We start from the raw sequence: 22671 nt of genomic DNA, 5'->3' as shown, positions 1-22671 counted from the left end.
AAAGAAAAAAAAGTTCCGAACTTTATCTGAGTAAAGATTTTGTTTGATTTTTTTTGTTGTTGTTGTTGCTTTCAGTGCAGGGAAGGTATGAGCACCTATAACTGTGAATTGAGGAATCAGTTTAAGGCCTTAAGTCAAAACTGAATGTTTTCAAACCTTATTGTAGCAGAGAAGTGAATTTTTTTTCATTACTGCTTTTTCAGCTGTGTTGGAAGATGAACCAGAAGATGATGATCTGTTTGAAACTGAGTTTAGGCAATACAAGAGAACATACTACATGACTAAAATGGGTGTAGAAGTAGTTTCTGAGTAAGTGTATGCTTTTTCTTCTTTTTTTTCTTTTCTTTTTTTTAAACACCGAAGACAAGTCTTTGCATATGTCTAATACAAGACAGAATATTTGTCCATGTCAAAAGCAGAGAGCACATGGCAGTGTACTGCAGCGGTGATGCTTTTTGCTAATGCCAGAAGAGCTGCCAGTCAAGTGAGGACCAGAGAGAAGAAATCCATTAGTATTAAATGAACTTAGAAACTGTGGTTGTCTTAGGTTCCTGAAATACTCTAACTTCATACCTGTGTACAAGGTGCTAGGTAATTTTTATATACCAGTGAAAATGAGAAAAACTAGCAAGTATCTTTCCTCTTTCTTTTAAGTGACTTCTTGGCTGACCAAGCTGAATGTTATGTCCAGGCAATACAATGGATTTTGCATTATTATTACCATGGAGTTCAGTCATGGAGCTGGTAAGAAAAATTGTCAAATGAGAAATTGCTTAAAGATCAAGCGATATTTTGCCTTGTATCCTGGGAACGTTTTATATAGTTCTGTTTGTTTCTGATCTGTGAACACTGCTGTGCTATAATAAAGTCAAGTAATTAAGAGGTTTTTTCCCTGCAGGTATTATCCTTATCATTATGCACCTTATCTGTCAGATATTCGCAACATTGGCGAACTCAAAATCAAATTTGAGCTGGGAAAACCTTTCATGCCGTTTGAACAGCTGCTTGCTGTACTTCCAGCAGCTAGCAAAGATCTGCTGCCTAAATGCTACCAGGTAGGATTTAGAATTAAATTGTGCTTATCTGTCTCTTACTGGTTGTCTGCTTTATTTTGGAATAGCTCTTTTCTTGATATTTTTGCGTGTTCTGTACTTATATTCTGCCTCTAAATTTTGGATGTATGGTTAAATACTTCTTACTATTCTTAGTACGTTATGAAGTTAGTAACACATACAAAATTTTGCATTCACTAAGCAGTTTCAGACTAGGACAGTTAAATGATAAATGTTGAATTCCTTTTCAGCCTTGAATTGGTTTTAATACCAGCTGCCTTCTTCCTAGAATTAGTGCTGAATTGTCTCTGATATTGTTTAATTCCTCTATTGTATTTTCCTAGCATTTGATGATTAGTCAAGACTCTCCTATTATAGAATATTATCCACCAGATTTTAAAACTGACCTAAATGGAAAACAGCAAGAATGGGAAGCTGTAGTATTAATCCCATTTATTGATGAGGTAAGTTCTTTCAACATCTGCTGTCTATAAAAGCTTCGTAACAAATCTGCTAAACTTCTTAATTAATTAACAGTTAGATGTGCAATTAAATGGAAGTTTAAATTAACACTTGATAACACCACAGAAAAGCATAAATGTTTGCTGCCTGGAGAGTAAGGCTAGATTAAGTTACCACAAGCAAAGTTAGCTTCAAGTGGCAGAAGTCTTAAGTAAGGGATGTGGACTTTTTGGTGTTCATGTTTTTAATCAGCTACTCAAATGTTTAGTTTCTTTTTTTTAAAAAAAAAAATTGCATTCTTATATACATATAAAAATACATAATGTCTGTAGGTAAAATAAAAGAAACACTTGAAAAAAAACCCCAGTCTTTTTACAGATCTCTTCACATGAACACCAGTAATAGGTAGAAGACTTGAAGTACAAATCACAGTAAAACATTAACAGAGAGGAATAAAGTAGTAACATTTTCCTTCTACATACAGGATAACAGTACTGTATACATTGTTGTAATATCTTTTATCAGATTAAATTTGAGCACATCAAAGAGTGGATGAAAATAAAAGTGCGGGTTAGGTGTTAAGATATGTACAGGTGGTGGCATGTGCCTATCCGTTGTTTCCATAGGTCGCAGTGAAAGGTTGACAGGAATTAGTCTTCTCACAAGACAATAGTTGCTACGTGAATGACGCATAAGGTTTTGAAGCTTCTTCAATAGTTACTTTGCAGAATTTTACAGTAACATCTAAAATCTTTTTAATATTTCTTTGCATGTTAAATGTAGAAGGCAAAATGTAGCCAGCCTCTGGAAACATTTGCAAAAAGATGATTTTTATTCTCCAAAGCCATTCCATTGTAATTGTCCTATTTTTATCAGGGAGCGGGGACACAAGGAAGGGTGAGGCTGCAATTAGAAAATTAACACCTTAACCAGAAAAGTTATCCACTTTCCCAGTGTAGATATTTGCATCCCAATTTTTGTTGTCAGTTTCACATAGGTTAATTTCTCTAAAATTTAGAAACGACTGCTGCAGGCCATGGAATCCTGTAATAAGTGCCTAAAAGAAGAGGAGAAACGAAGAAATACTCATAGTGCTTGCTTAATGTACTGGTATGACAAAGAAGCAGAGTTCCAGTACATGTCACCATGGCCAGAGAAATTCCCTGCAATAGAAAGATGTCATACAAGGTAACACTGGCGTAACTATTTTGGAGTAGACTAAAAGTATTTAGAAAACTTCTATTAGCATTTTAACCAAAGCTTGTATATGTCAATATATACAATGAAAAATGTAAGATGTTGAAGTTGATGTTACTTGTTGTGGATAGCACGGTAAAAGCATTTGTCCCTTTTCTTCAAGGATTACTTTGCAAAACAGATGAATCAGCGCAAAGTCAGCAAGGACACTCTAGAGAATTACTAAACTTTGTATGACACAGAGCATGAAAGACTGGTACAAATATCTGATAATAGTGATAATTTATCAGCATGCTAATTCCAGACCATTTGTAAAAAAATGTAAGCATTTAGGTCTAGTGCAGAGTGTTGAACAGAAATGTGTGGTTCACTTTCTTCTCACAGAGAGTAGCCAGCTTTATTTAACGCAGGCTGAGGTTTCAAGATTAAATGGAAACATAACCTTAATAGTAGTCAAACTTAAAGCAAAATAGGGGAGGAATGCCTGTTGTGGGATTACCCTCTGTGAAGAATGTAATAGTTGTGAAGATGAATGATACTGTATGGAACCATTGCTAGTTTAGAATTTGACAATAACAATGAATTAAAATAGTGAGATTGGGACATGCTGTGGCTTGAAGTTTTATATTTGTCTTAATGAGTAGTCTCCACAGCAATAGCATGGGGTTTTATAGTCCTTTGTATAGATTCCAAGTGGCTTAAATTAATTGCCACCTTACAGGAAAGTCAAAGGGTTTGTTGAGTAACGAATGTTTGAATGAGCAACGAGAGTTTCTACAGCCGAAAGTCAATCTGTATGAGCAAATGTTGTACTACTTGTTTTTTAGGTATAAAACAATACCTTTGGATGCTTGGCACGTAGAAATAACCCACAATAAGATAACAAAAATGAACAAGAGTGCGTTATATTTTTGTGGATTTCCTACTTTAAAGCACATTAAACATAAGGTAGAAGATTTTTCTCTTCTGACATTTTCAATTGTATATAATATAACATATATAACATATATAAAAACATAACATATATATAATTTATATAACATATATAATAATATAACATATATAATTTAATATAACTGTAAGAGTTCAAGTAAGTTTTATGGGCTGTTTTGTTTTTACCCAGTTCTGTCTTAGAAAAAGTGGTGTACAGGTGTTTCAGCAAAGCAGCCATGGAGAGAACATGATGTTAGAAATCATAGCTGATGAGAACTCAAAAGAACAGGTAAGCCTTCAGCTTCTAACAACAACAACAAAAAACCAACCCCAAATTAAAACAAAACCAAACAAACAGACAAACTTGTCAGAAAAAGACTGGATTTGTTAAATGGTCAGATTTGAAATGCTGGTTAATTATATCTTCTCAATAGTGTATTATAGGAGAAAAACATTTAGAATAGTACTGAAAAAGTTCTAAAAAAAACTTAAAACCCAAGCATTTCTTAAAAAAGAGTAGTTAAATATATGGAATAGTTAATTGAAAAAGTATTCTTTAGATTTTTTTAAAACTTCATTTAACTAGTAATGCTTTGATTTCAAAACAAGCTTTATGTACAAGTTGTTAAAAGTTGATTAATAGAAAGGAAGGTGAAATATGACTGTATGCTTAAGGTGGTAGAATTAATTGCTAGAGTAAGAATCCCGGAGTTCTTAGCTCCCAGCCTGAAGTCGAGACCATTAGGTGGTAGTATTCTCAGTATATATTTTGAAAACATCAGCTGAATTAGTTCACTGAAAACATCAACGGTATTGGTTCACACTGAAAACTTTTGTTGACTATTGGAGTCAATAGTTAAAGTTCATTAGGATTAAACTCTAAACTTGTGTGGTGAACAGTCTAGAATTTTGGGAATCTGCTGAGAGATTTACATTTGTCCTGGCTTCAGACAGTCTCCTTAGTAGAGTTTCTGGCATTGCTCTGTGGTAGCTATCAGGTATTCTAAGGTAAGGAGTTGGTGAGACTCACTCCTGACTAATTAATAGTTGGAAATGGTATAAATGCAATGAAGCAGAGTCTCCAGACCAGTGCCCCTTGTCTTTTGGGTAACTGAGTACACAGACACTTTTTTTTTAATCAGTCCCTTTTCATGAACAAAGCAGATTTACACCTTCCACTTAAATGAAACTGTTTGATAGCTGAATTACAGGAAAGAGTTGATGCAGAGACATTAGGAAGCAAAATATTTTTTCTAAATCCTTTAAAAGCCAACTCTATTTCATAATCAAAAACATCAGGTAGCAAAAGACAAATCTAGAAAAAGAAAAAAGTTTCAGAGATAAATAATTAGAGAAAACCAGGAAAGGAGAGAGGAAGAAAACATCAAGATAGGATTTTACAGTAGAGAGATAGGGAAAGTGAATATTCAAGATACGTGGCAAAGAGAATTAAATAAGTCAAAATAGTAGATTAAAACATAGCAGGAAATCATTGGAAAAATAGAACATAATGTGAGACTAAAAGTACAGATGCTAGCAAGGTCCTGGACATAAGTGCTGTTTCTTTATTTCAGTGAGATACAAAAGTAAAATTTATGGTACGAAATATTTCACTAATCTCAAATTGTCAGTTTGATTATGGTGTCGCAGAGGCACAAATAGTGATTTAATAAAAAGAGTACGTAGTAACCCTGTACCAGAAATGTATATCAAACCAGGTCTTACAACTAACCTATGCTGCATGTAAAGATCCACCTTTGGAATATGATACTTTGTCCTAAAGAAGGGAATATGATTCTCCATTTCTAATCAGAGATTATGTAATATGTATCAAAATATACTTTTATAAATTTAAATGAGGTGCTGCTTCTGCAAGAAAACCTCTTCTTTAACTAGAGTATTGCAGAAACAGTTTGAAAATATTTTAACAGAATATTTTAAACAATCAGTAATAATAACTCTTTTTTTTTCAGGTGGTAGAAAATGTTGCCAGTTTGGTACTTGGAAAGCGTGTTTTTGTTAACTGGCCACACCTTGAGGAAGCCAGAGTTGTTGCTGTGTCAGATGGAGAAACTAAGTAAGAGAGACTTCATAGAGAGTTGTTTGTCGTCTTTATTGTTTCATTCAAAATAAATTCCTTAGGCTGTATAACAGTTTTTATTTTATTCTAATACTCACTAACAGCAAGTTAGCCCAGAGGTATCGAAGGCTGCTTGGTGGAAGAACCTTTGTTTAACATTATTCTGAGTTTTGGTTATCTTTGTACAAGTCTAGTCCTTCAGTATTTTGCTATAGATGTAGAAATTTGGGGGAGCTCATTCTTAACTTTGAGGGGAAAGAGGCATACACAGAAATCCACACAGAATAATGTAAAAGAGAACTTTTCTATACAATCTTCCTTTTAGCACATGTGCTGCTATTTTTTGTAAAAAATATGCTGTGCTTCCTGTTGTGGAAGGGGTAGAGAAAATGATGCTGCAAGTTTTCCATGTCCTTAACGAGTAATTTCTAACTGTTTTAAGTTTTGCTCACAATTGGTAATGTCTAGATTAATCCTATTTGGTTAAATTTGTACTTGTCCTAATATCCTCGAGGTTTTATTTGGAAGAACCACATGGCACACAGAAGCTTTACATGGGAAATGCAGTGCCCCCAACTAAAGTGGCATATGTTGGAGATAAGGAACAAAGCATATGGTTAAAAGAAATTCAAGGCATTTCAGAGCAGTAAGTAATTTGAAAATTAAAGTGTAACTTTGCATTTTACAGCTTAGCTATGTTTTTTTGCTGTATTATACCACTAAGTAGCAGAGAAGAGCTGCTGCATAGTTGATGATAAAGGGCAATGAGACTGCTGAAATTTAAAAAAAGAATATAAAAGAGCTTTTGTTGAAATTTCAGAATATATGGGGTTAGTCTCTAGGTATTTAAAGTTAGATGCTCTTACAAAAGAATTCTCAAATGTATGAATTTCAGTATTTATTCTCCCATTCAATTTTCTGTTCTGGTCTTCCTTCATTTGTAGGAAGTACGTAGAATGGAGTCATCCGGTATCAAGTTACAACTTCAGTAGCTTAGCATTGTTAAACTTGAATACAACTCTTGCTCTTCTAGAGTGTGGGTGCCCAGTGGAACACAACTGAGTTACAGTAGCTTGCCATTTTATTATCTGGCATTTGAGTTAACTGCCATAAGGTAAAACTTAAATTAACACGCTTAGCTATGTAGCGATGGCTGTGCAACAGTGGATAAGCAATTGGTTAAGCCATTTATCCTGGGTATTTTTTATAAAAAAGGAAGCAAACTATTATGATCCTTTTGTTAAGAAAAGTTTTTTTTTTTTTAATTTCAAGAAATTAATTCCAACCTCTTGGTTCAGTTCTGTTCATTGTAATCAGTCTAAGTGTTCTGTTCTGTATTCAGCTACCAGAGAAGAAAAGGAATAATTATCCATGAAACATCAATAGTTGTGTATGCTCAGTTACTCACTGGTAATAGATATCAACTAAACCAAAGTGGAGAAGTTTATTTGGAGAAGCAGTGGTCAAAACAAGCTCTTCCTTTTGTTTACCAAACTGTTGTCAAGGTAAATATACAAGTTCAGTATCTTCTTGCACATAGCTCCTTACTTTATTGGGGCAGGGGTACGGACGGGGAGGAAAGGGTATATGCTCCTTTAAAACAAAAGAATAAACAAAAATAAGCACCTTACATTAATGTAGTTTATTATATAAAAAAACATAATGTGCTTAAGCAAGTATTTTTTCACAAAATTTAGGACCCTGTTGCACAGTTTAGAGATCTTAACTGAAAAAATGCCTTTTGTCATCTTTTTACAGATGGTATTTTGTATGAAGTACAGTAGTGGTGCTCTACACGGTAGCATAGTTGCTTGTGTAACAGCAGTTGTAATACAGCATTAACTACTTTGCTTTCAATTAATTATTTCAGACTCAGATAATGTTTTAGAAAAAGCATCTCTTTATAGGAACTTTTTAATTATTCTGCTGGAACTGAATGCTATTTAACATTGTCAATTTTGTTTTTTTCATGTAGGATATCAAAGCCTTTGACTCTCGTTTTTCAAACATCAAAACTTTGGATGACTTGTTTCCTCCTGGAAGTACAGCCTTTATGCTGGGATCTCCTTACTACGGCTGCATGGGAGAAGTTAGTTCCAATAATTTTGTATATTTTCCCCCTAGATTTCTTTTTTGCAAGCCTAAAATAATCTGACATGTTGTGTGGCAGTAGTGGTCATTTGCTAGTTAAAAATTTAAATGAAAGATTCCCTGATGGTTTAGTCAGAGGAGGAGGGGGTTCTTCTGCTTTCCTTATCACTGTTGCTGGTATAACATAAGGTAGCATAGCTTGAATGCAGGATTATTTTTATTAATTATTTGCAATACAGAGTGTTTTCATTTTGGACCGTTTTCAGTCATGGATTCCTTTGATTTCATGCGGTTTGATTGCCTCTATGAGGAAGCAGTGTACAGGTCATGGCAAGATGATGAATCCCGAAGCATCTCTGTGCCTACTGCAACAGAATTGTTGATAAAGTAGACTGCAAGGTCTAGTATCCGAAGACTGCTCTTTTTAAATAATGTTTTTAATATGTTATATTTCTCTCCAAGGTTCAAGATTCACGTGATGTGATCACAGAAGGTAGAATTCGTGTAGTTTTCAATATTCCATGTGAACCCCAGCTTGATCCCTTAATACAGAACCAACATGTAAGCACTTCTGGTTTTCTAGTAAAACCTTAAACAATGAGTCAAATATATTTTGCAATGATAAATGTCTTTAAGGGATGCTTCCATATTATTCATTTGCCATTTGTATAAAAATCCTTGCCCTTCGGGAGTTGCCAATATTTTTTGTTTGTTTGTTTTAAAGAAATATTCTGTGAAATACAATCCTGCGTATATTTTGGCCAGCCGACTTGGAGTAAGTGGATATCTTGTCTCCAGATTTACAGGGAGTATCTTTATTGGAAGAGGATCAAAGAAAAAGTAAGTTCTCTTTGTGAATTTTGACCGTAGAGAAGCTTCTAAATTCCAATACAACTCTACAAAATTTCTTCTGTGTTTAAGTGCTGTTCTTATCAGGTGCATAACTGTTTTGTGATGTGAAGTTTTCTTTAAATTAATTCATATGCAGTGTTTTTCTCTCTTATCATAAACTTCTTTTTAGTTTTTGTTTACTCAAGAGTTGTTCTGTTGGCTTTAGTATTGTGGAAAGACATAAATTGACTTTCCTGATTAACTACTTGCATAATTGAAGCAGGAGTTTGAACTGACTTTGCCACACTGAGAATAAAAAAGTAGAATTGTGGTCTAATTCCGTTGTATGTATCATTAGTGCTAGTATAAAGGGATACTGATTGTACCTGTAACTTTTTTGAAGAACTAGTTAAGACTAAACCTGCTTAAAATATATAAAGGAGGCAACCCCTGCAGTTCTCTGAATGTCAGAATTGTGGTTTCCTAACACAGCTCACTAAAGTGATTGATGTATGAGCAGCATCTTGTGATTTAACATGTACATTTGTTCCCCACTGATTGTTCAGGGACATCCTTCTACTTCTTGGTAAATGCCAGGTAGATTGTGGTTGATTAGATCTCAATTAAGGAAGAAATAAAGTATTTCCTACCTTCTTTTGCAATAAGGTATGGGCATGCATGTGGACAGCTTGTGTCCCGTAACGTTTACAGCTGTCATGATGCTAACAAGTAAACAATACCATGAATTTTTTTTTTTCCCATGGTTTAAGGCTGAGGATGTATGTTTATGTAGTTTTTTAATGTATGTACAGACACATATATACTATTCCAAGTGAACTTTTTCTTATTTCCAGTCCTCATGGAGATCACAAAGCAAATGTGGGGCTAAACCTGAAGTTCAATAAGAAAAATGAAGAAGTTCCTGGCTACACTAAGAAAGTTGGAAATGAATGGATGTATTCTTCTGCAGTAGAACAACTACTTGCTGAGTATTTAGAAAGGTAAATCTTGAATATAAACTTCATCCAAATTATCCTTCTTCCTATCAGTGTTTGGATGTTGTCCTCTGGACACAGATCTGAGAACTGATGAGTTTGCTTTTGGAGATTGCTTGATGGAATTTCTTTTATTCCAGCAGTCTCCTTACAACAGTCTCTCCATCCAAGGAGAAGCATATTTTGGGACAGAGAAATTTTTTCAGCAGCTTACCCTTTACAAATGAAAAGTATGACACTAAATTAAGTAAACAGTAATCTATTTGGGCTTCATAAATTCTGAAGCCCATCAAAGTTTGCTTTGGTGATGCTTTTTTATGGTCTGTGCTGATGTGAAGCTAAGTTTGTCTTCCATTTACTCATTTTTAGGGTCCCTGAACTATTTAATTATATAGCCAAGAATAGCCAGGAAGATATCTTCTATGAAGATGACATTTGGCCTGGAGAGGATGAGAATGGGTAAGCCATCTTTCTCCAGTTTTGGGGTTTTTTTTCTTTTCTAGAATAAGTAGAATAAAGGCTGACAACAGTGTGAAAATGATGTTGATTGTATAGTGGCTGCCACGTAACTGAAACCTTGCTGTTCCTTGAGCAGCATCATTGTTCAGTGATGAGTCTGAAAAAATTATCAGAATGTTGGACATTCCAGTTGTGAAGTTCAAGTCTTTGTCAGACTCCTATCTCAAGTCCAATAAATGAGAAATCTCATTTTCGATGCCTACTTCATAATTCTTGCTTTTAAAGAAACCTTCAGTAAGAATAGTCATGAATAGTCATAAAGTCACCAAAAGATCATTTTTGGAAAATAAGCTATCATTATTTTAATTGTTTAAGATCACTTTGAATTTGAAAAATAACATGTACGGAATTTAAAGTACTTTGCACATTTTCAGTATACATTCAGTCAGTTTGACGGGAGACAAGGAGCCACCTTGGTTCCAAATACAGTATAGTAACATTAGAAAAGCTTTTATTATTAGCTAGTACGCCCTATTCACGTGCTTGAGTTAGTAAGTCTGCATGGTGCTGCACTCCGCAGGACTCTTGCCAGACAGATATACCATTGTGGGACTCTTCTGTTATAAGAACCTCAGGGTATTATGCCCCTCTGGTAAAACGGAGCACAAACCTGCAGTTTGTTCTTACTGTGTTGGGAGAAACAGCTGGTCACAGAACCTTTAATTGCAGCTGAACATGGTTAGTTGTTTGGATGCAAACATAATTTACTGAATACTTTTAAGTAATTTCATTTCTAAACTTTTTTTTTCTGGCTGAGACAAAATTTCGGGTTATAGTTTTGAAACAGTATTGCATGATTCAATTACATGGGTTTTTTCTAACCCCTATTGTAAACTCATACAGAACTCTTACATTCATAAAGTAACAGAATTTATTCAAGCATTTATACAAGCATATGCCTATATCATAATATTTGACCAAATAAATCGGGGAACGTGGTAAAATGATTAGCTTATGCAGTTGAAAGTTTTAATTCATGTCCTTTTTTATTTAGAGCTGAGAAAGTTCAAGAAATTGTTGCATGGTTAAAGGCACATCCTGTGTCTGCTTTGTCTCGCTCATCTTGTGACTTGCAAATTTTGGATGCAGCCATTGTTGAGAAAATTGAGGAAGAAATAGAGAAATGCAAGGTATGCAGCTTGACATCATTGTGAGCAGGAGTGAACAAAAAAGCAGCTGTTCATTATTTTCTAAGTTCTTGAATTAGAGTAAGACAATTGAAGATTCCTTGTTGTTCCAGAGAAAAAGAATACAGAATGTAATGTAAGGTCTGAATTTTTAATGTGAGTTGTCCCAGAAATTCAGAAGAGCTCATTATTAATCTTTTTAATTGACTCACTCTTTTTGAAGGGATTCAGCCGCATTAGCCCATACTCTGAACTCTGTCTTTTGGTGATTTCAGAAAGGAAGAGGTGTCAGTATATATTCTGAACTCCTGAAGTGCTGTTTCTAAGTGCAATATGAGCCGTTCTTTCCTTGCACTTTCTCTTTTTGGTCTGAGGAAAACTAGAAAGTTGTTTTCTGAAGGCCACAGATAAAAAAAGGCACTAAGGAAATTACTAAAGCAAAAGCTAAAGGCAAAGCCACATGAAATAACGGCCTGATGTTTTTGAAATTATTTGCTGGGGCGTGATAATAAAAGTGGTGTGAATTCTGGAATTGGCCAAACAATGCAAAAGCTTTCGTAAGAAATCAGTCATGTTTTAAAAACTGGACTCAGTCATCCTAAAGACTTAATGAAAGCTGTATGCTTTTGTCTAAAAGAAACAAAAGAATTCTACATTATTTTTTCAGGTGTTTTCTTGTACCTGAAATCCAGTGTTTGTTCCTGCATTACTTTGTAATGACTTTCTGTTCCTTTCCTTTAGCTGAGAAAGAGCAACAAGAAGGTGCGAGTAACTGTGAAACCCCATTTGCTGTACAGAGTAAGTGATGTAAAAAGGTGGTGTTTTGGTTTTTTTTAAAGAAAAGTTAAGCTGTCCGGATCACGTTTGTTTTACCTAAACTTACCAACTTTCAGAGTGTGGAGTTTTAGGACAGTATTGATGGAAGAAAAAGTTTTATGATGCCTTCTTGAAAATCAGTTTGAGAACAGTAGGCTGTCTCTAAAAGGAATTTCTAACTACAAGCTCTGTCATGTACTGATTTTCAGTTCTTTTCTACCTTCTGTCCTTCATGTTTCTACAGTTCTTATTGGCTGTATAATGCAGGCAAAATAAAATTCTCTCTTCTTCCCTGTTTTGCTTTTTGTTCGGTTCTTGACATATGACCAACTGCTCACCTTGCCTGGTGTTTCACAGATACCCATGTTGCTGATACAGGCAGGTTACACTTGATGGATTTATTTTGTCTAAATTGATCCCCTTGGTCTGTCTTGGATCACTGTTCTCAGGCAAAAGCAGTGAGTGAGAGTTGCAAGAAAAAAAATAGTGAAAGTGTGCTTTGTGTCTGGGGAAGGAGGGTTCTATGTTCTTAAACATTTTTTCTCAGCAAGTTTGTTTTATAGTGTGTTTCAGGGATTGTTATAAATGCATTTTGATTGTAATCCCTATTTTTTTGCAAACATTAACACAGTCTTTTGGTTATTGTCAGCCATTAGAACAACAGAATGGGGTTGTTCCAGATCGAGATGCAGAGTATAGGCTGTTTGACCGTGTTGTCAATGTGAGAGAGAACTTTTCTGTTCCAGTTGGTCTTCGAGGTACCATTATAGGAATAAAAGGAGGTAATTTTTTTCTTCATAATTGTAGCATTATAGCTATATAACAGCTCACCTAATGATGTGAAAGCAAGCTTCAGAAAAGTGTTTTGTATAGTGGTTGTGAAAGCACAGAAATTTCTCACCTGTGAAGCATATGCAACTTAAAGCTGCTAGTGGGTATTCTATTTTAATTTCATGTGTTAGACAGCTGTACTTTGAATAAGAAATTACCCTTTTTCCTTCTTGATGTGAAGGAGGCAAGAAAGATCAATAAGAGAGAACGGAGGCTGCAAAAAAGGAACAAAATGAAGTTATGGGAAGATATGGGCAAAGTTAAGAGAAGTAGAGACAAGCCCAAAAGTATTAGCCTTAGTACTTACATTGAACATTAAATTTTATCAAGTATGATAAATTGTTTTATATCAAATTTGGGGTTTACTCTGTGATACTCCATTTCTGTTAAATGTCATGGATTTATACCTTCTTTGACAAGAAGATTATCCATAAATCTATTTCAGGTAAACAAAAGGATGTACCGAGTCATATTTGGGTGTAACAGTTTGAGGTCTAGTAATAGAAATTGTTTTCTTACCTGGCATTGAAGTAGTTGGTTTCACATTCGGTTTGGATCTAGCAGAATTGTGAATCGACAAGACTTGAATGCAGCTTTTTTACAGCAGTATTCTTTTCTCCATAATGATTATATACTAGTATAATTTTAAAGGCTTATTAGTCTATCCTTATGCAAGAAGGTAATGTTAAAGCTGTTGGTTTCTGACTGCCTAGATGTAAAGATTGCTTGCATCTCTTTTCTGGCAGTTTCTGACAAGTGTGACATTCTGCTATAAACTGCAGTTCTGTTAATGCAGCATGATAAGTTGTTTTGCACGGGACATTTCTGTTAAAAGTGTATCTAAAAGGACAGCCATATTTGACTTGGAGAATAATTTCCAAATTGCTGTTAATTAAATTACTCATTTAAGGCATAAGGAATTTTTTGTTGCTAATTAAGTTAGTTTTCGATCTCTTCATTATTTGTTGCATAACTAATATAGATATAAATATAATTTAGATGAAAACAGCTAATGTTACGTATCTAGGATGACATTTTACTTCATTTTCTATAGCCAGTAGAGAAACAGATGTGCTCTTCGAAGTTTTGTTTGATGAAGAATTCCTTGGAGGCCTAACTATAAGGTTTGTGCAAGGGGTTTCACAGTCATTTCATGCTGTTGGTATAGATGGCATGAAATTGTTGCAAAATTGTTGCCTTTGGTTTGGTTGAGTATTTTTAATGCCTCTTTATAAAACTTTGTTTCTCAACAGTGTTGGTCAGTTTTTATTTCTTTTGTGTTTCTTTTTTCCTCTTTGAGTAGGGATAATTTTTGTGAAGCTTTAGCTTTTGGAAATGCTCACAGTAATAGTAATGACTGTTGTTTTCTGGTTTTGACAGCCCAAAGCCAAAGGGGGGAGCACAATGGGATTAACATTGTGTGCAATGATACTATATTTCAATATTGGATACAGTTTTCAGCCTCTGCTGTTCAAACTTTAATTGTTATCTTTTGGTATAGAGGCAACAGTGTTCTTAGATATATTGAAATGGCAATAATTAAACAAGAGGAACCAAATATATAATTTTATTTTCTTAAGGTGCTCACCTGCCAGAGGTTATCGTCTGCCATCAAGTGCCTTAATTAACCTGTCTCATGGTAGTCGGTCAGAAATGGGAAATCAGAAACTGACGGCCATAGTTAAACCTCAGCCAGCTGTGAATAACTACAACTCCTACGCATCTGATCTGTCATCTGTGTGCTCGCAAAAAGTGCATCTCGGAGGCCTCAACCATTCTCCTCGCTCTCTTTTTGTTCCTACTCAAGTAAGACTTTTCTTTCATTTGTACAAAAATGTTTTTCCATAGAACTGAGTTATGACCATGGTTATCTTCATTGGTACAAACAAAATTTAATTTTTATGTCAGTATATTAGAAGTAGGATAATCCTTATCCTGGAGAAATTAGTTAATCCAGTAATGAAAGGGACCGAAAGTTCCTTATTGACAGTTGTTTTGCTTTGAGTTGCTCCAGTTGCATTTCCAAGAGACAACTATTTAGTTCAGAGCAGTGACACCACATTTGGTGTCAACAAATTGTTTGGGCAGAGAAACAATTATTTCCTTAAAGCTCTGTTCCAAGTAATGCTTCCTGTGGGCCAGGAAGCATTGTCCATGCTCAGAAAGAGAAGACATGATTTTCTTGTCAGTGTCGCTTCTTGGTTACGATTTACTGTGTTTGAAAATACAGTAAAGGAGGAAAAATAACAGGTGAATTGGGGTTCTTACTGGTTCAATTAAACTTTATTTTTTGAGTGACTCCTTTAAAGAAAATTAGCTTAATGGGAAACTTCATGTTGCTGTAGGAGTGTTTGAGAATTATCTCATGTTTTCTAAGTCTATAAAAGAAAAATTACTTTCTAAAAGAAAATTGAAGGCAATGAAACACTTCTGATGTTTGGGGTTTTTTTTCTCTTAATGATCTAGCAGCTGAATGGAAGACAGCATTACAATCTCAGGGCTGAAAATCAGGGCAACTCTAACTCACCCCAGAAAGGATCATTTCTGAGTGGCAATCAGAAAAACAAAGTGAGTGTTCTGATTCACCTAAACGTCCTATGTTAACTGTGTCTCAATAGTTATTTTGGACCCCTGTTTGGAGTGGGTGTCCTTTTCTCGTGATTAACAGATAGCATTGTTTTAGTACATCAGGTACTTTAGTCCAGATACGGACTGGAGCAGAACTTGTCCCAGTACTTGAATGAGTTTCGTATCCTCTGTTATGCACATTTAGATTCTATATTTTCAAGTGTTTTTTATGTAGCTGGGCTTCAGTTCTGTGGTAACATACCTGTAATGTTGTGAAGCAATTGATAAGCAATTGTTGTGAAGACTGATTGATAAGGCCTTACAAAATAAGGGATTAATAATAAGATTTAAGAATACTACCAATATAAAGCTATGCTTTTGAAACTATTTTGAATCATCATCTCAGTTTAATTATGTGATCAGTGATCTTTCCTATGTTAATAACAAAAACAATCTCAAAACATACTAAGCTCATTTCAGTTTAATAGTGATTCTTAGGAAAAGTTCTTACATAAATACAAGGCACCACAGTAGCCTATTTCATAAATTAGATACCTGCAAGTGCTACTAGCGTCAGTAAGAAAATTTCTGCCGGCTGAACACTGTTAAACTCGGACCTTAGGATTTTCAGAATGTCTTTGTTTATGATTAGCTGTTCAAAAGTTGAGTTTATAGCTGCTGAGTTTGTTGGGTGTGTTGTTTCTTACTTTGTCAGGCACAGAGTAAGCAAGATGATGAATTCTGCAGCATATGGCAATCATTGCAGAGTTCTGGAAAGTCTCACCACATTCAGCAAAACATGCATGAGAAGGTTAGTATATAAACTTTAAACAGATCCCTAGGTTCAAAATGTGAAGGTACTTAATTTTATACATCAGTTCATTACATCAGAAAACTTTCTAGCTAATGTTACTTTCATCCAGAGCGTTTATTTGTATTGTTACACAGGGTAGGCATAGCTCTGGAAAGAGGTAATCATGAGGTACTACTATGTAAATGATAGATACATAGCTTTCTGGTTAAGGTTTGATGTTTGAAATCCTAGGGTGCGGTTCTACCTCAGGAAATCAAGCTGGGAACTAGCAATCAGTTCTATAAGCCAGGATTCAATGACAGCAGCTTTAAAGGTCAGCAAAGAAAACAGGAGCCATATAAAAAATGTAAGTACTATAATTAGAAATTGTGTTGAGGAGAACTACTTGCTTTGTCTGATCTTCACTGAAATACCTATTGAGTTTTTTGTAGTTATTGACAGAAAATAGTTTATTATAGCTATATAAACACTACATTGCACTTCTTATTGTCAAACAATGATCCTGGTGTGCATACTAGGTTATTCCACACTTCATCCTGAATTTTTTAATCAATCTGTTTTTCATTATGATGACTTTCCACCCATCTGATGTAAAACCAAACCAAAAAACCCCCACAACTTGGCTTTGAAAATTTGCTTGTGATCGTATTTGTAGAATATAAAATTAAATACATTATTGCATGTACTTCATTTTATTTTATCCTACAAGAAAAGCATACTTCAAGTGACCTATAAAGTATGAATCAAACATTTGATTCAAATTAATGCAACTCTATGTACTTTTTTTTTGAGTCTTGATTATTATTATGGATTTTAAGAGCATTTCAAAAGACTCTATTCTTTTGTAGTTAAAGAAGATTCCAAAGTTACAAGAGGTGAAAGTCAGCCACACAATAAAATATCAAACAAACAGGTAATTTCTTCTATCCTGAGTAAATGTATTCTTTTCATTTTACTCTGATCTGATCCATCATTTTACAGATTTCTCTTTAACTGGCATCTTAGTTAATTCTTTTACTAGGTAGATTTTATTTTGGAGATTTTTTTTTTCTCTAGAGATTTCATAGACAGAAAATGAGAGAAAATGTATAAGATATATAATGATAACACCAAATGATTTTCCTATTCCTCACAGACTAATGCTCTAATGGGAAACAGAAATGCTACGTTTTCAGTAAGCTAAAATCCTCTAAGAATATCAGCTTATGAAAGCTATTGCAGATGCATTTCTAATATGATGTGTTATAATGGGTAATGGAGTGTTAGTATTCAATAATAAATGCTGCAGTTTATTTCAGAATTTTGCAGGTGTGAATAAGTACAATGTCAAACTTTTGAAGAGGAATGAAGGTCCCAACATGCCTGGAATTCAGAAGGCTGTGGTTGATGGTCCCTGTACAGGTGGAAAGGTAAGAGCTAGATAGTTGATTTTCTTGTGCCTTTGGAATAACTTCAGTTTCCAGTCCAATTTGTTCCAATTATTCCTGGTCAGTTGTATGCAAATTCATGTTTATAACAGGTACAAGACAAATCTGTATAACCTTGATCAGTCTTTAAATCAATTCTCTATTGATCAATACTCACATCTTTCTAATACACAACAGTGTCTGGATATCTGTCCACACTCTGAGCAGACATGACTGTGATATGCCCAGCCTTAGAGAAAAAAATCCCGAATGACCATAAAATTAATCTCTGATATACCCTGCCTCTTGTATCTGCTTGTAATATACTAAGTTGATGCACCTTTTATTTATTTATTTATTTTAAGAAGGACAATGAACTTGAAAGCCTTCTAGCTACTTTGAAAATTTCCAAAGAAAATGAAGTACAGACTTATTCCAAGGAAGCAAGAGCTACAAATGAGGAACATCTGTCACCACAATCATTTGCTATGGTCTGTATACTGCAGGAATCATTACACTGCAATTTAGCATTTGCTGTCTTAGCATCAATGCTTCTATTTAAAGAAACTCTGTGAAACATCACACTATATTATTAAACATATTGATGAGCTTTTAATTAGCTATTCTCAAAGAAAATTAACAAACATTTGTTTATGCTAAGATGCTTTTATCTGTGCTTTGATAAAATATAACTAATAGGAAAACAAAAATTCAGGTTTTGTTAGCGATTATGATATTCAGAATTAAGTAATAAAGTAGCGTTATCTGAATGCCCTCATGTCCCTGAACGGTTTATTTTATTTTTAAAGAAAGGAACGCAGATGCTCAAAGAGATTTTGAAGATAGATGGCTCTGACCCAGAAACAAGGAATGAAGTGAAATCCCAAGTTAATGATGTTCCTGCTCCCCCTAGTAGACAGGATTGCCATGGAGCTGCCTTGCAATACAGGCAAACAAAAAAAATGGGTATGTTCACGCATCAGCTCATAGTTCAGAGCTTCACCTTGTAGTGACATTTTAGAACATAGCTAACAGTATGGTACTGATTTCCTGATAGTAGTTACTGATTAGTAACAAAATGTCCATCTTTTTCAGTTCTACTTCTTTATTCAGGTCTAAAAGTGTCATTAATATATAGTCTCCTGTTTTTTGTTAATCAGATATGAAAATACCTGAAAAAAGTCAAATATGCTTTTTTTTCTGTTAATAATAAAGTTGCTGTCTTTTCAGTGCAGGAAATGTTCGTGATACAGCTTGCTTTTTTTTTTTCTTTTCTTTTGTCAGCTGCTTATATGAACAAGCCTCATAGCACTGGAGGCCCTCAGAACACACCAGCACTGGAAACTGGAGGTCACCCTTTCGCTTGTCCACAGCCTTCACTGTCTACTGTTTCTGAACTTTCTCGAATTTGTTCTCTTGTTGGAATGTCACAACCAGATTTTTCTTTCCTAAAAACACCACAGGTAAAAAGCTTTTTCTGCAAAGGTTAAAGTTCTCAAATTTTGTTTCAACTGTCCTATGTTAAACATTTGGACTGAGCACTGAAATCCATCTAAAAATCAACCTTAGCTCCTTTTGTTGCCCTTTTTTCAAAACAAACAAACAAATCCTCTGTTTCTATCTCATAGTTTGTTTGTCTGCAATACAAAAGCCTTCAAAAGTCTTATCTCGTCTTTCTAGACCATGACAGTGTGTCACATAAAATTATCAAATGGTTTGTTGGTTCACGGACCGCAGTGTCATTCTGAAGCTGAAGCGAAGGAGAAAGCTGCGCTTTTTGCTCTACAGCGTTTGGTGAGGGTGCAAAGAATCTTTTAAAATCTTTGTCTCTATTGCATTGCATCTGTTTGTAATCCTCCATTTCCTTCTTCATAGAGTTCAATAGGAGTGAACTTCCCTTTGCCTCCACCTCCGCCTCCACCAGTGTTTCCAAATTATCAACCACTGGGGGTTCCTGTGCCACCTGGATCTATTCCTCCAGTATTTGCACAACCCCCTGGTAAGTATTTGACTAGTACACTTCTCAAATATTGTCATGATATCCTGTAATTGTAATAGTTCTTTCTATGAAAACAAATGTCTTCCAGGAAGCCCCATTTTTAGTCTTCGTGTGTGTAGTTGTATGTCTGAACTGCATTGAAAACAGTTCACGAATCTCTTCCCATCGATACGCAATTTGATACAAAGAATCACGTGTATCCCAATTATTTCTTTTCCTCAAGATTGTGTTTGTCTGTTCAGTCTTAGTTGGTTTTTTTGTGGTTTTTTTTTCCCTTCAAAACAGTAGTAGTTGGTTCAAAGCTGATAGTCCCAGTCAAGAGTTTCTAAGAAATCGCTTCCTTGATTTTCTATGTGGATTTTTTTTTTCCTGTATAGTTAATGGTTATCCGTGCATTAGTGTTTTTATTTGTTAATAACCAAGTTTTACTGAAGTACTGCATCACAATCCTGTTGTACACTGCCAAACATTAGCGTGGTAAGTAACCCCTCCCAAAATTGCTGAAAATCCTGGTGGCGTTTCTGTTTCCCGTCTATTTTTTTTATTCTACTAAAGCTCACATTCACAGCTAGTAATTAATGAGTCAGCACCATCGTAGCATCCTAATAACCCATACAGCAGCTGCTACATCTCTTTTCTCCACAGTTTCTGTGTTGTTGACTTGTTTCAAAAGGATGGCCTAAACTTGCAGCCTCGTACTAATACAGTTCACTCAGCTAAGGATGCGAAGATCCTAAGTTACGTGCACTCTGAAATACAGAAGCCGTGACTTAGTGCTCTTAACTGTGCTGTCATTTAGGTGTAGTTCTGTAAAAGCAGAACTGTTTGTTTGGATTTTTTTGATAATAAATAAATACTTCTCTATTTTCAAGTAAATATGAAGACTATGAGGCTTTACTGGAAAGAGAAGCAACATGCAGAAAAATGTAGTTGGGGTATTTTTGAGGTCTTGGGGAGTTGCTATCCTTTTTTTGAGAAAAGACAGCTAAAAGTTATTTATTTTCACAGCTAATATAATGCCTCCATCATCTCACATGTTTGGTCCAGTGTCCTGGGGAACTCCAGTGCCTAAACATTATTATCCTGGCTCCTACCCAGGAAATGTGTCTCTTGCAGGAACTATACCAGTTGGTTCTCACAACCAGTTTATACCTCTGCAGGTAAGATTGGCAGGTTTGACTTCCTGTTCTGTTTTTGTAAAAAATGTGCCTACATGAGGAATGCAACAACACCCCCACTGTGAAGCACTATTTAGTATTAGAAAATTACTGTAAAAAATTTTATGCATGTTTTCTGAAAGTGGAATATTTGCAGTTTTTTAAGAATGCATTCTGTTAAATAATATTTATTTAATTTAAAGGTAACTAAAAAAAGGGCTGCTAGCAAGAAAAACTTTGAGTTCAAGGAGTTTCAGAGTTCCCCTCAAGCTGCACCACTAAAGAATGAACAGCCAGTGTCTTCTGACCACATTCAGCAAGATAGTTCTTCAGCTCCTTTAAAATCTCCTCAAGCTGCTCAATCCACTGTTTCATTTCAAGACAATGTGGCTACGCCAAGTGCTCCTCATAACAAATCAACACCAAACACTTCCAGCAAGCGAAAGCCAAGAAAGCTGGCTGTCAATTTTGGCGCACCAAAATCTTCAGAATAAATATGGTAGCTAGGTGTATTTCATCTTTAACTCTTCCCCCACTGTTATGTTCTATCATTTAAAAAAATCAGAAAGCTCTATTAAAAAGACCAGCCACTTTAAGTATAATATAGAATGAAATACATTTTATTTTCTATGATTTTCAGGTTGTTACGACAAATATAAAAATTCTGTTAAAACTTAATTATTTTGACTTAAATTAGCAAAAGCCAGGAAATGCTGACTTAAGGTTACCATGCCATCCATTGTGCCTAGGTTTCTAAACAGTGGCTTACAGACTATACCGGGTAAGCAGCAATAACAGTGGCAACCTTAATTCAGAATTGCTGTGCTTTTTGGGAAGGATGTGGTGCGGTAATAAGTTGGGCATCAAACACTGCTTAGTATGACATTTTGTATTCTAGCTTAATTTTAAATAGTGTAATAGAAAGGAAAAAAAAAATTTACATGCAGCTTTCATATTGGCTCTGCAGGTCATTCTGAGTTGAATCAGTGTGACTGAAACCTAACTACAGTGGAACTGCCAAATTTGTTGTAACTGTGAACCGCTAGGTTTTATACCAGAGGGCAACAGCTTTACAACTTTCAAAACGTAGGTGTTACTGTATCTCTAGTATTAGAGTGGCAAAAAGTGGTTGCTGATGCAGAATCTGTTCCAGGAGATCAATTTATAGGATGTATTTAATAAAAAAATATGTTTGCAAAGTAGAGACCTCTTTGGTAAAATTTGTTTAATTTTTTTAGTCTAGCAGCGTTATCAATGTCATTGTTTTCTGATGATAAAATAACACAGATACGTACTACAGATCTACATATCCCGCTAAAATGCTAGTGATAGCCTGACTTTTTTCTAAATTATAAAAATTGGCAGAGTTTAAAGATTTCTGTTTGTGTAGTATGGCTGTCAAAGTTATGTTTACTAAGAGTCCATTTCAGACAAAAAGATGAGTTGTATTTATAAAAGTAACTCCGTCATTCTTAGTTCATATAGGAAAAAAAAGAAGGCTCAAAGGTCCCTGTACTATTTTTAACCCACATGTTCTGTTTTTATTGACGTTAATAAGAAATGTTCAGTCTAAGAGAAAATTTGAAGCCTCAGTTGGTGCTGTTTTACTGACATTGATTGAACTTCGTTTTTCTTCTTTATTCTAATCTGTTACAGAAAAAGTATTTTTCCCCTAAGGCCCAGGAAGCTTAGGAATAAAGCCTACTTTAGTGATTCATTTTGTTGCCCCTGTTGGATCTGCAAGCCTAGACTTTCAATTCCCCTACCTTGTTCTTTGCCTCCATTTCTTGGTC

General features: G+C 34.9%; 1 protein-coding gene across 1 annotated transcript in view; it reads left to right on the top strand.

Moving 5' to 3' along the window:
* Window positions 1-21807, top strand: part of XRN1 (5'-3' exoribonuclease 1) — a 30506-nt gene extending 8699 nt beyond the window's left edge. The window contains exons 11-42 of the mRNA XM_009890060.1: window positions 204-309; window positions 655-744; window positions 899-1055; window positions 1397-1516; window positions 2533-2702; window positions 3539-3659; window positions 3835-3933; window positions 5618-5721; window positions 6239-6370; window positions 7067-7229; window positions 7700-7813; window positions 8278-8376; window positions 8540-8655; window positions 9501-9647; window positions 10011-10100; window positions 11155-11290; window positions 12029-12085; window positions 12753-12885; window positions 13989-14058; window positions 14515-14740; window positions 15401-15502; window positions 16218-16313; window positions 16548-16662; window positions 17165-17229; window positions 17615-17725; window positions 18088-18213; window positions 18532-18688; window positions 19007-19185; window positions 19403-19516; window positions 19598-19721; window positions 20730-20881; window positions 21082-21807. Of these exons, the coding sequence (XP_009888362.1) occupies window positions 204-309; window positions 655-744; window positions 899-1055; window positions 1397-1516; window positions 2533-2702; window positions 3539-3659; window positions 3835-3933; window positions 5618-5721; window positions 6239-6370; window positions 7067-7229; window positions 7700-7813; window positions 8278-8376; window positions 8540-8655; window positions 9501-9647; window positions 10011-10100; window positions 11155-11290; window positions 12029-12085; window positions 12753-12885; window positions 13989-14058; window positions 14515-14740; window positions 15401-15502; window positions 16218-16313; window positions 16548-16662; window positions 17165-17229; window positions 17615-17725; window positions 18088-18213; window positions 18532-18688; window positions 19007-19185; window positions 19403-19516; window positions 19598-19721; window positions 20730-20881; window positions 21082-21372 (4082 nt within the window). The 3' untranslated portion in view covers window positions 21373-21807. The remainder of the gene's footprint in view (window positions 1-203; window positions 310-654; window positions 745-898; window positions 1056-1396; window positions 1517-2532; window positions 2703-3538; window positions 3660-3834; window positions 3934-5617; window positions 5722-6238; window positions 6371-7066; window positions 7230-7699; window positions 7814-8277; window positions 8377-8539; window positions 8656-9500; window positions 9648-10010; window positions 10101-11154; window positions 11291-12028; window positions 12086-12752; window positions 12886-13988; window positions 14059-14514; window positions 14741-15400; window positions 15503-16217; window positions 16314-16547; window positions 16663-17164; window positions 17230-17614; window positions 17726-18087; window positions 18214-18531; window positions 18689-19006; window positions 19186-19402; window positions 19517-19597; window positions 19722-20729; window positions 20882-21081) is intronic.
* The last annotated feature ends 864 nt before the right edge of the window (window positions 21808-22671 follow it).

The sequence above is a fragment of the Charadrius vociferus genome, unplaced genomic scaffold (genome assembly GCF_000708025.1).
Source record: "Charadrius vociferus isolate BGI_N301 unplaced genomic scaffold, ASM70802v2 scaffold650, whole genome shotgun sequence".
In the NCBI taxonomy this organism is placed as follows: Eukaryota; Metazoa; Chordata; class Aves; order Charadriiformes; family Charadriidae; genus Charadrius; species Charadrius vociferus.
This window is presented reverse-complemented; position numbering and strand designations above follow the sequence as displayed.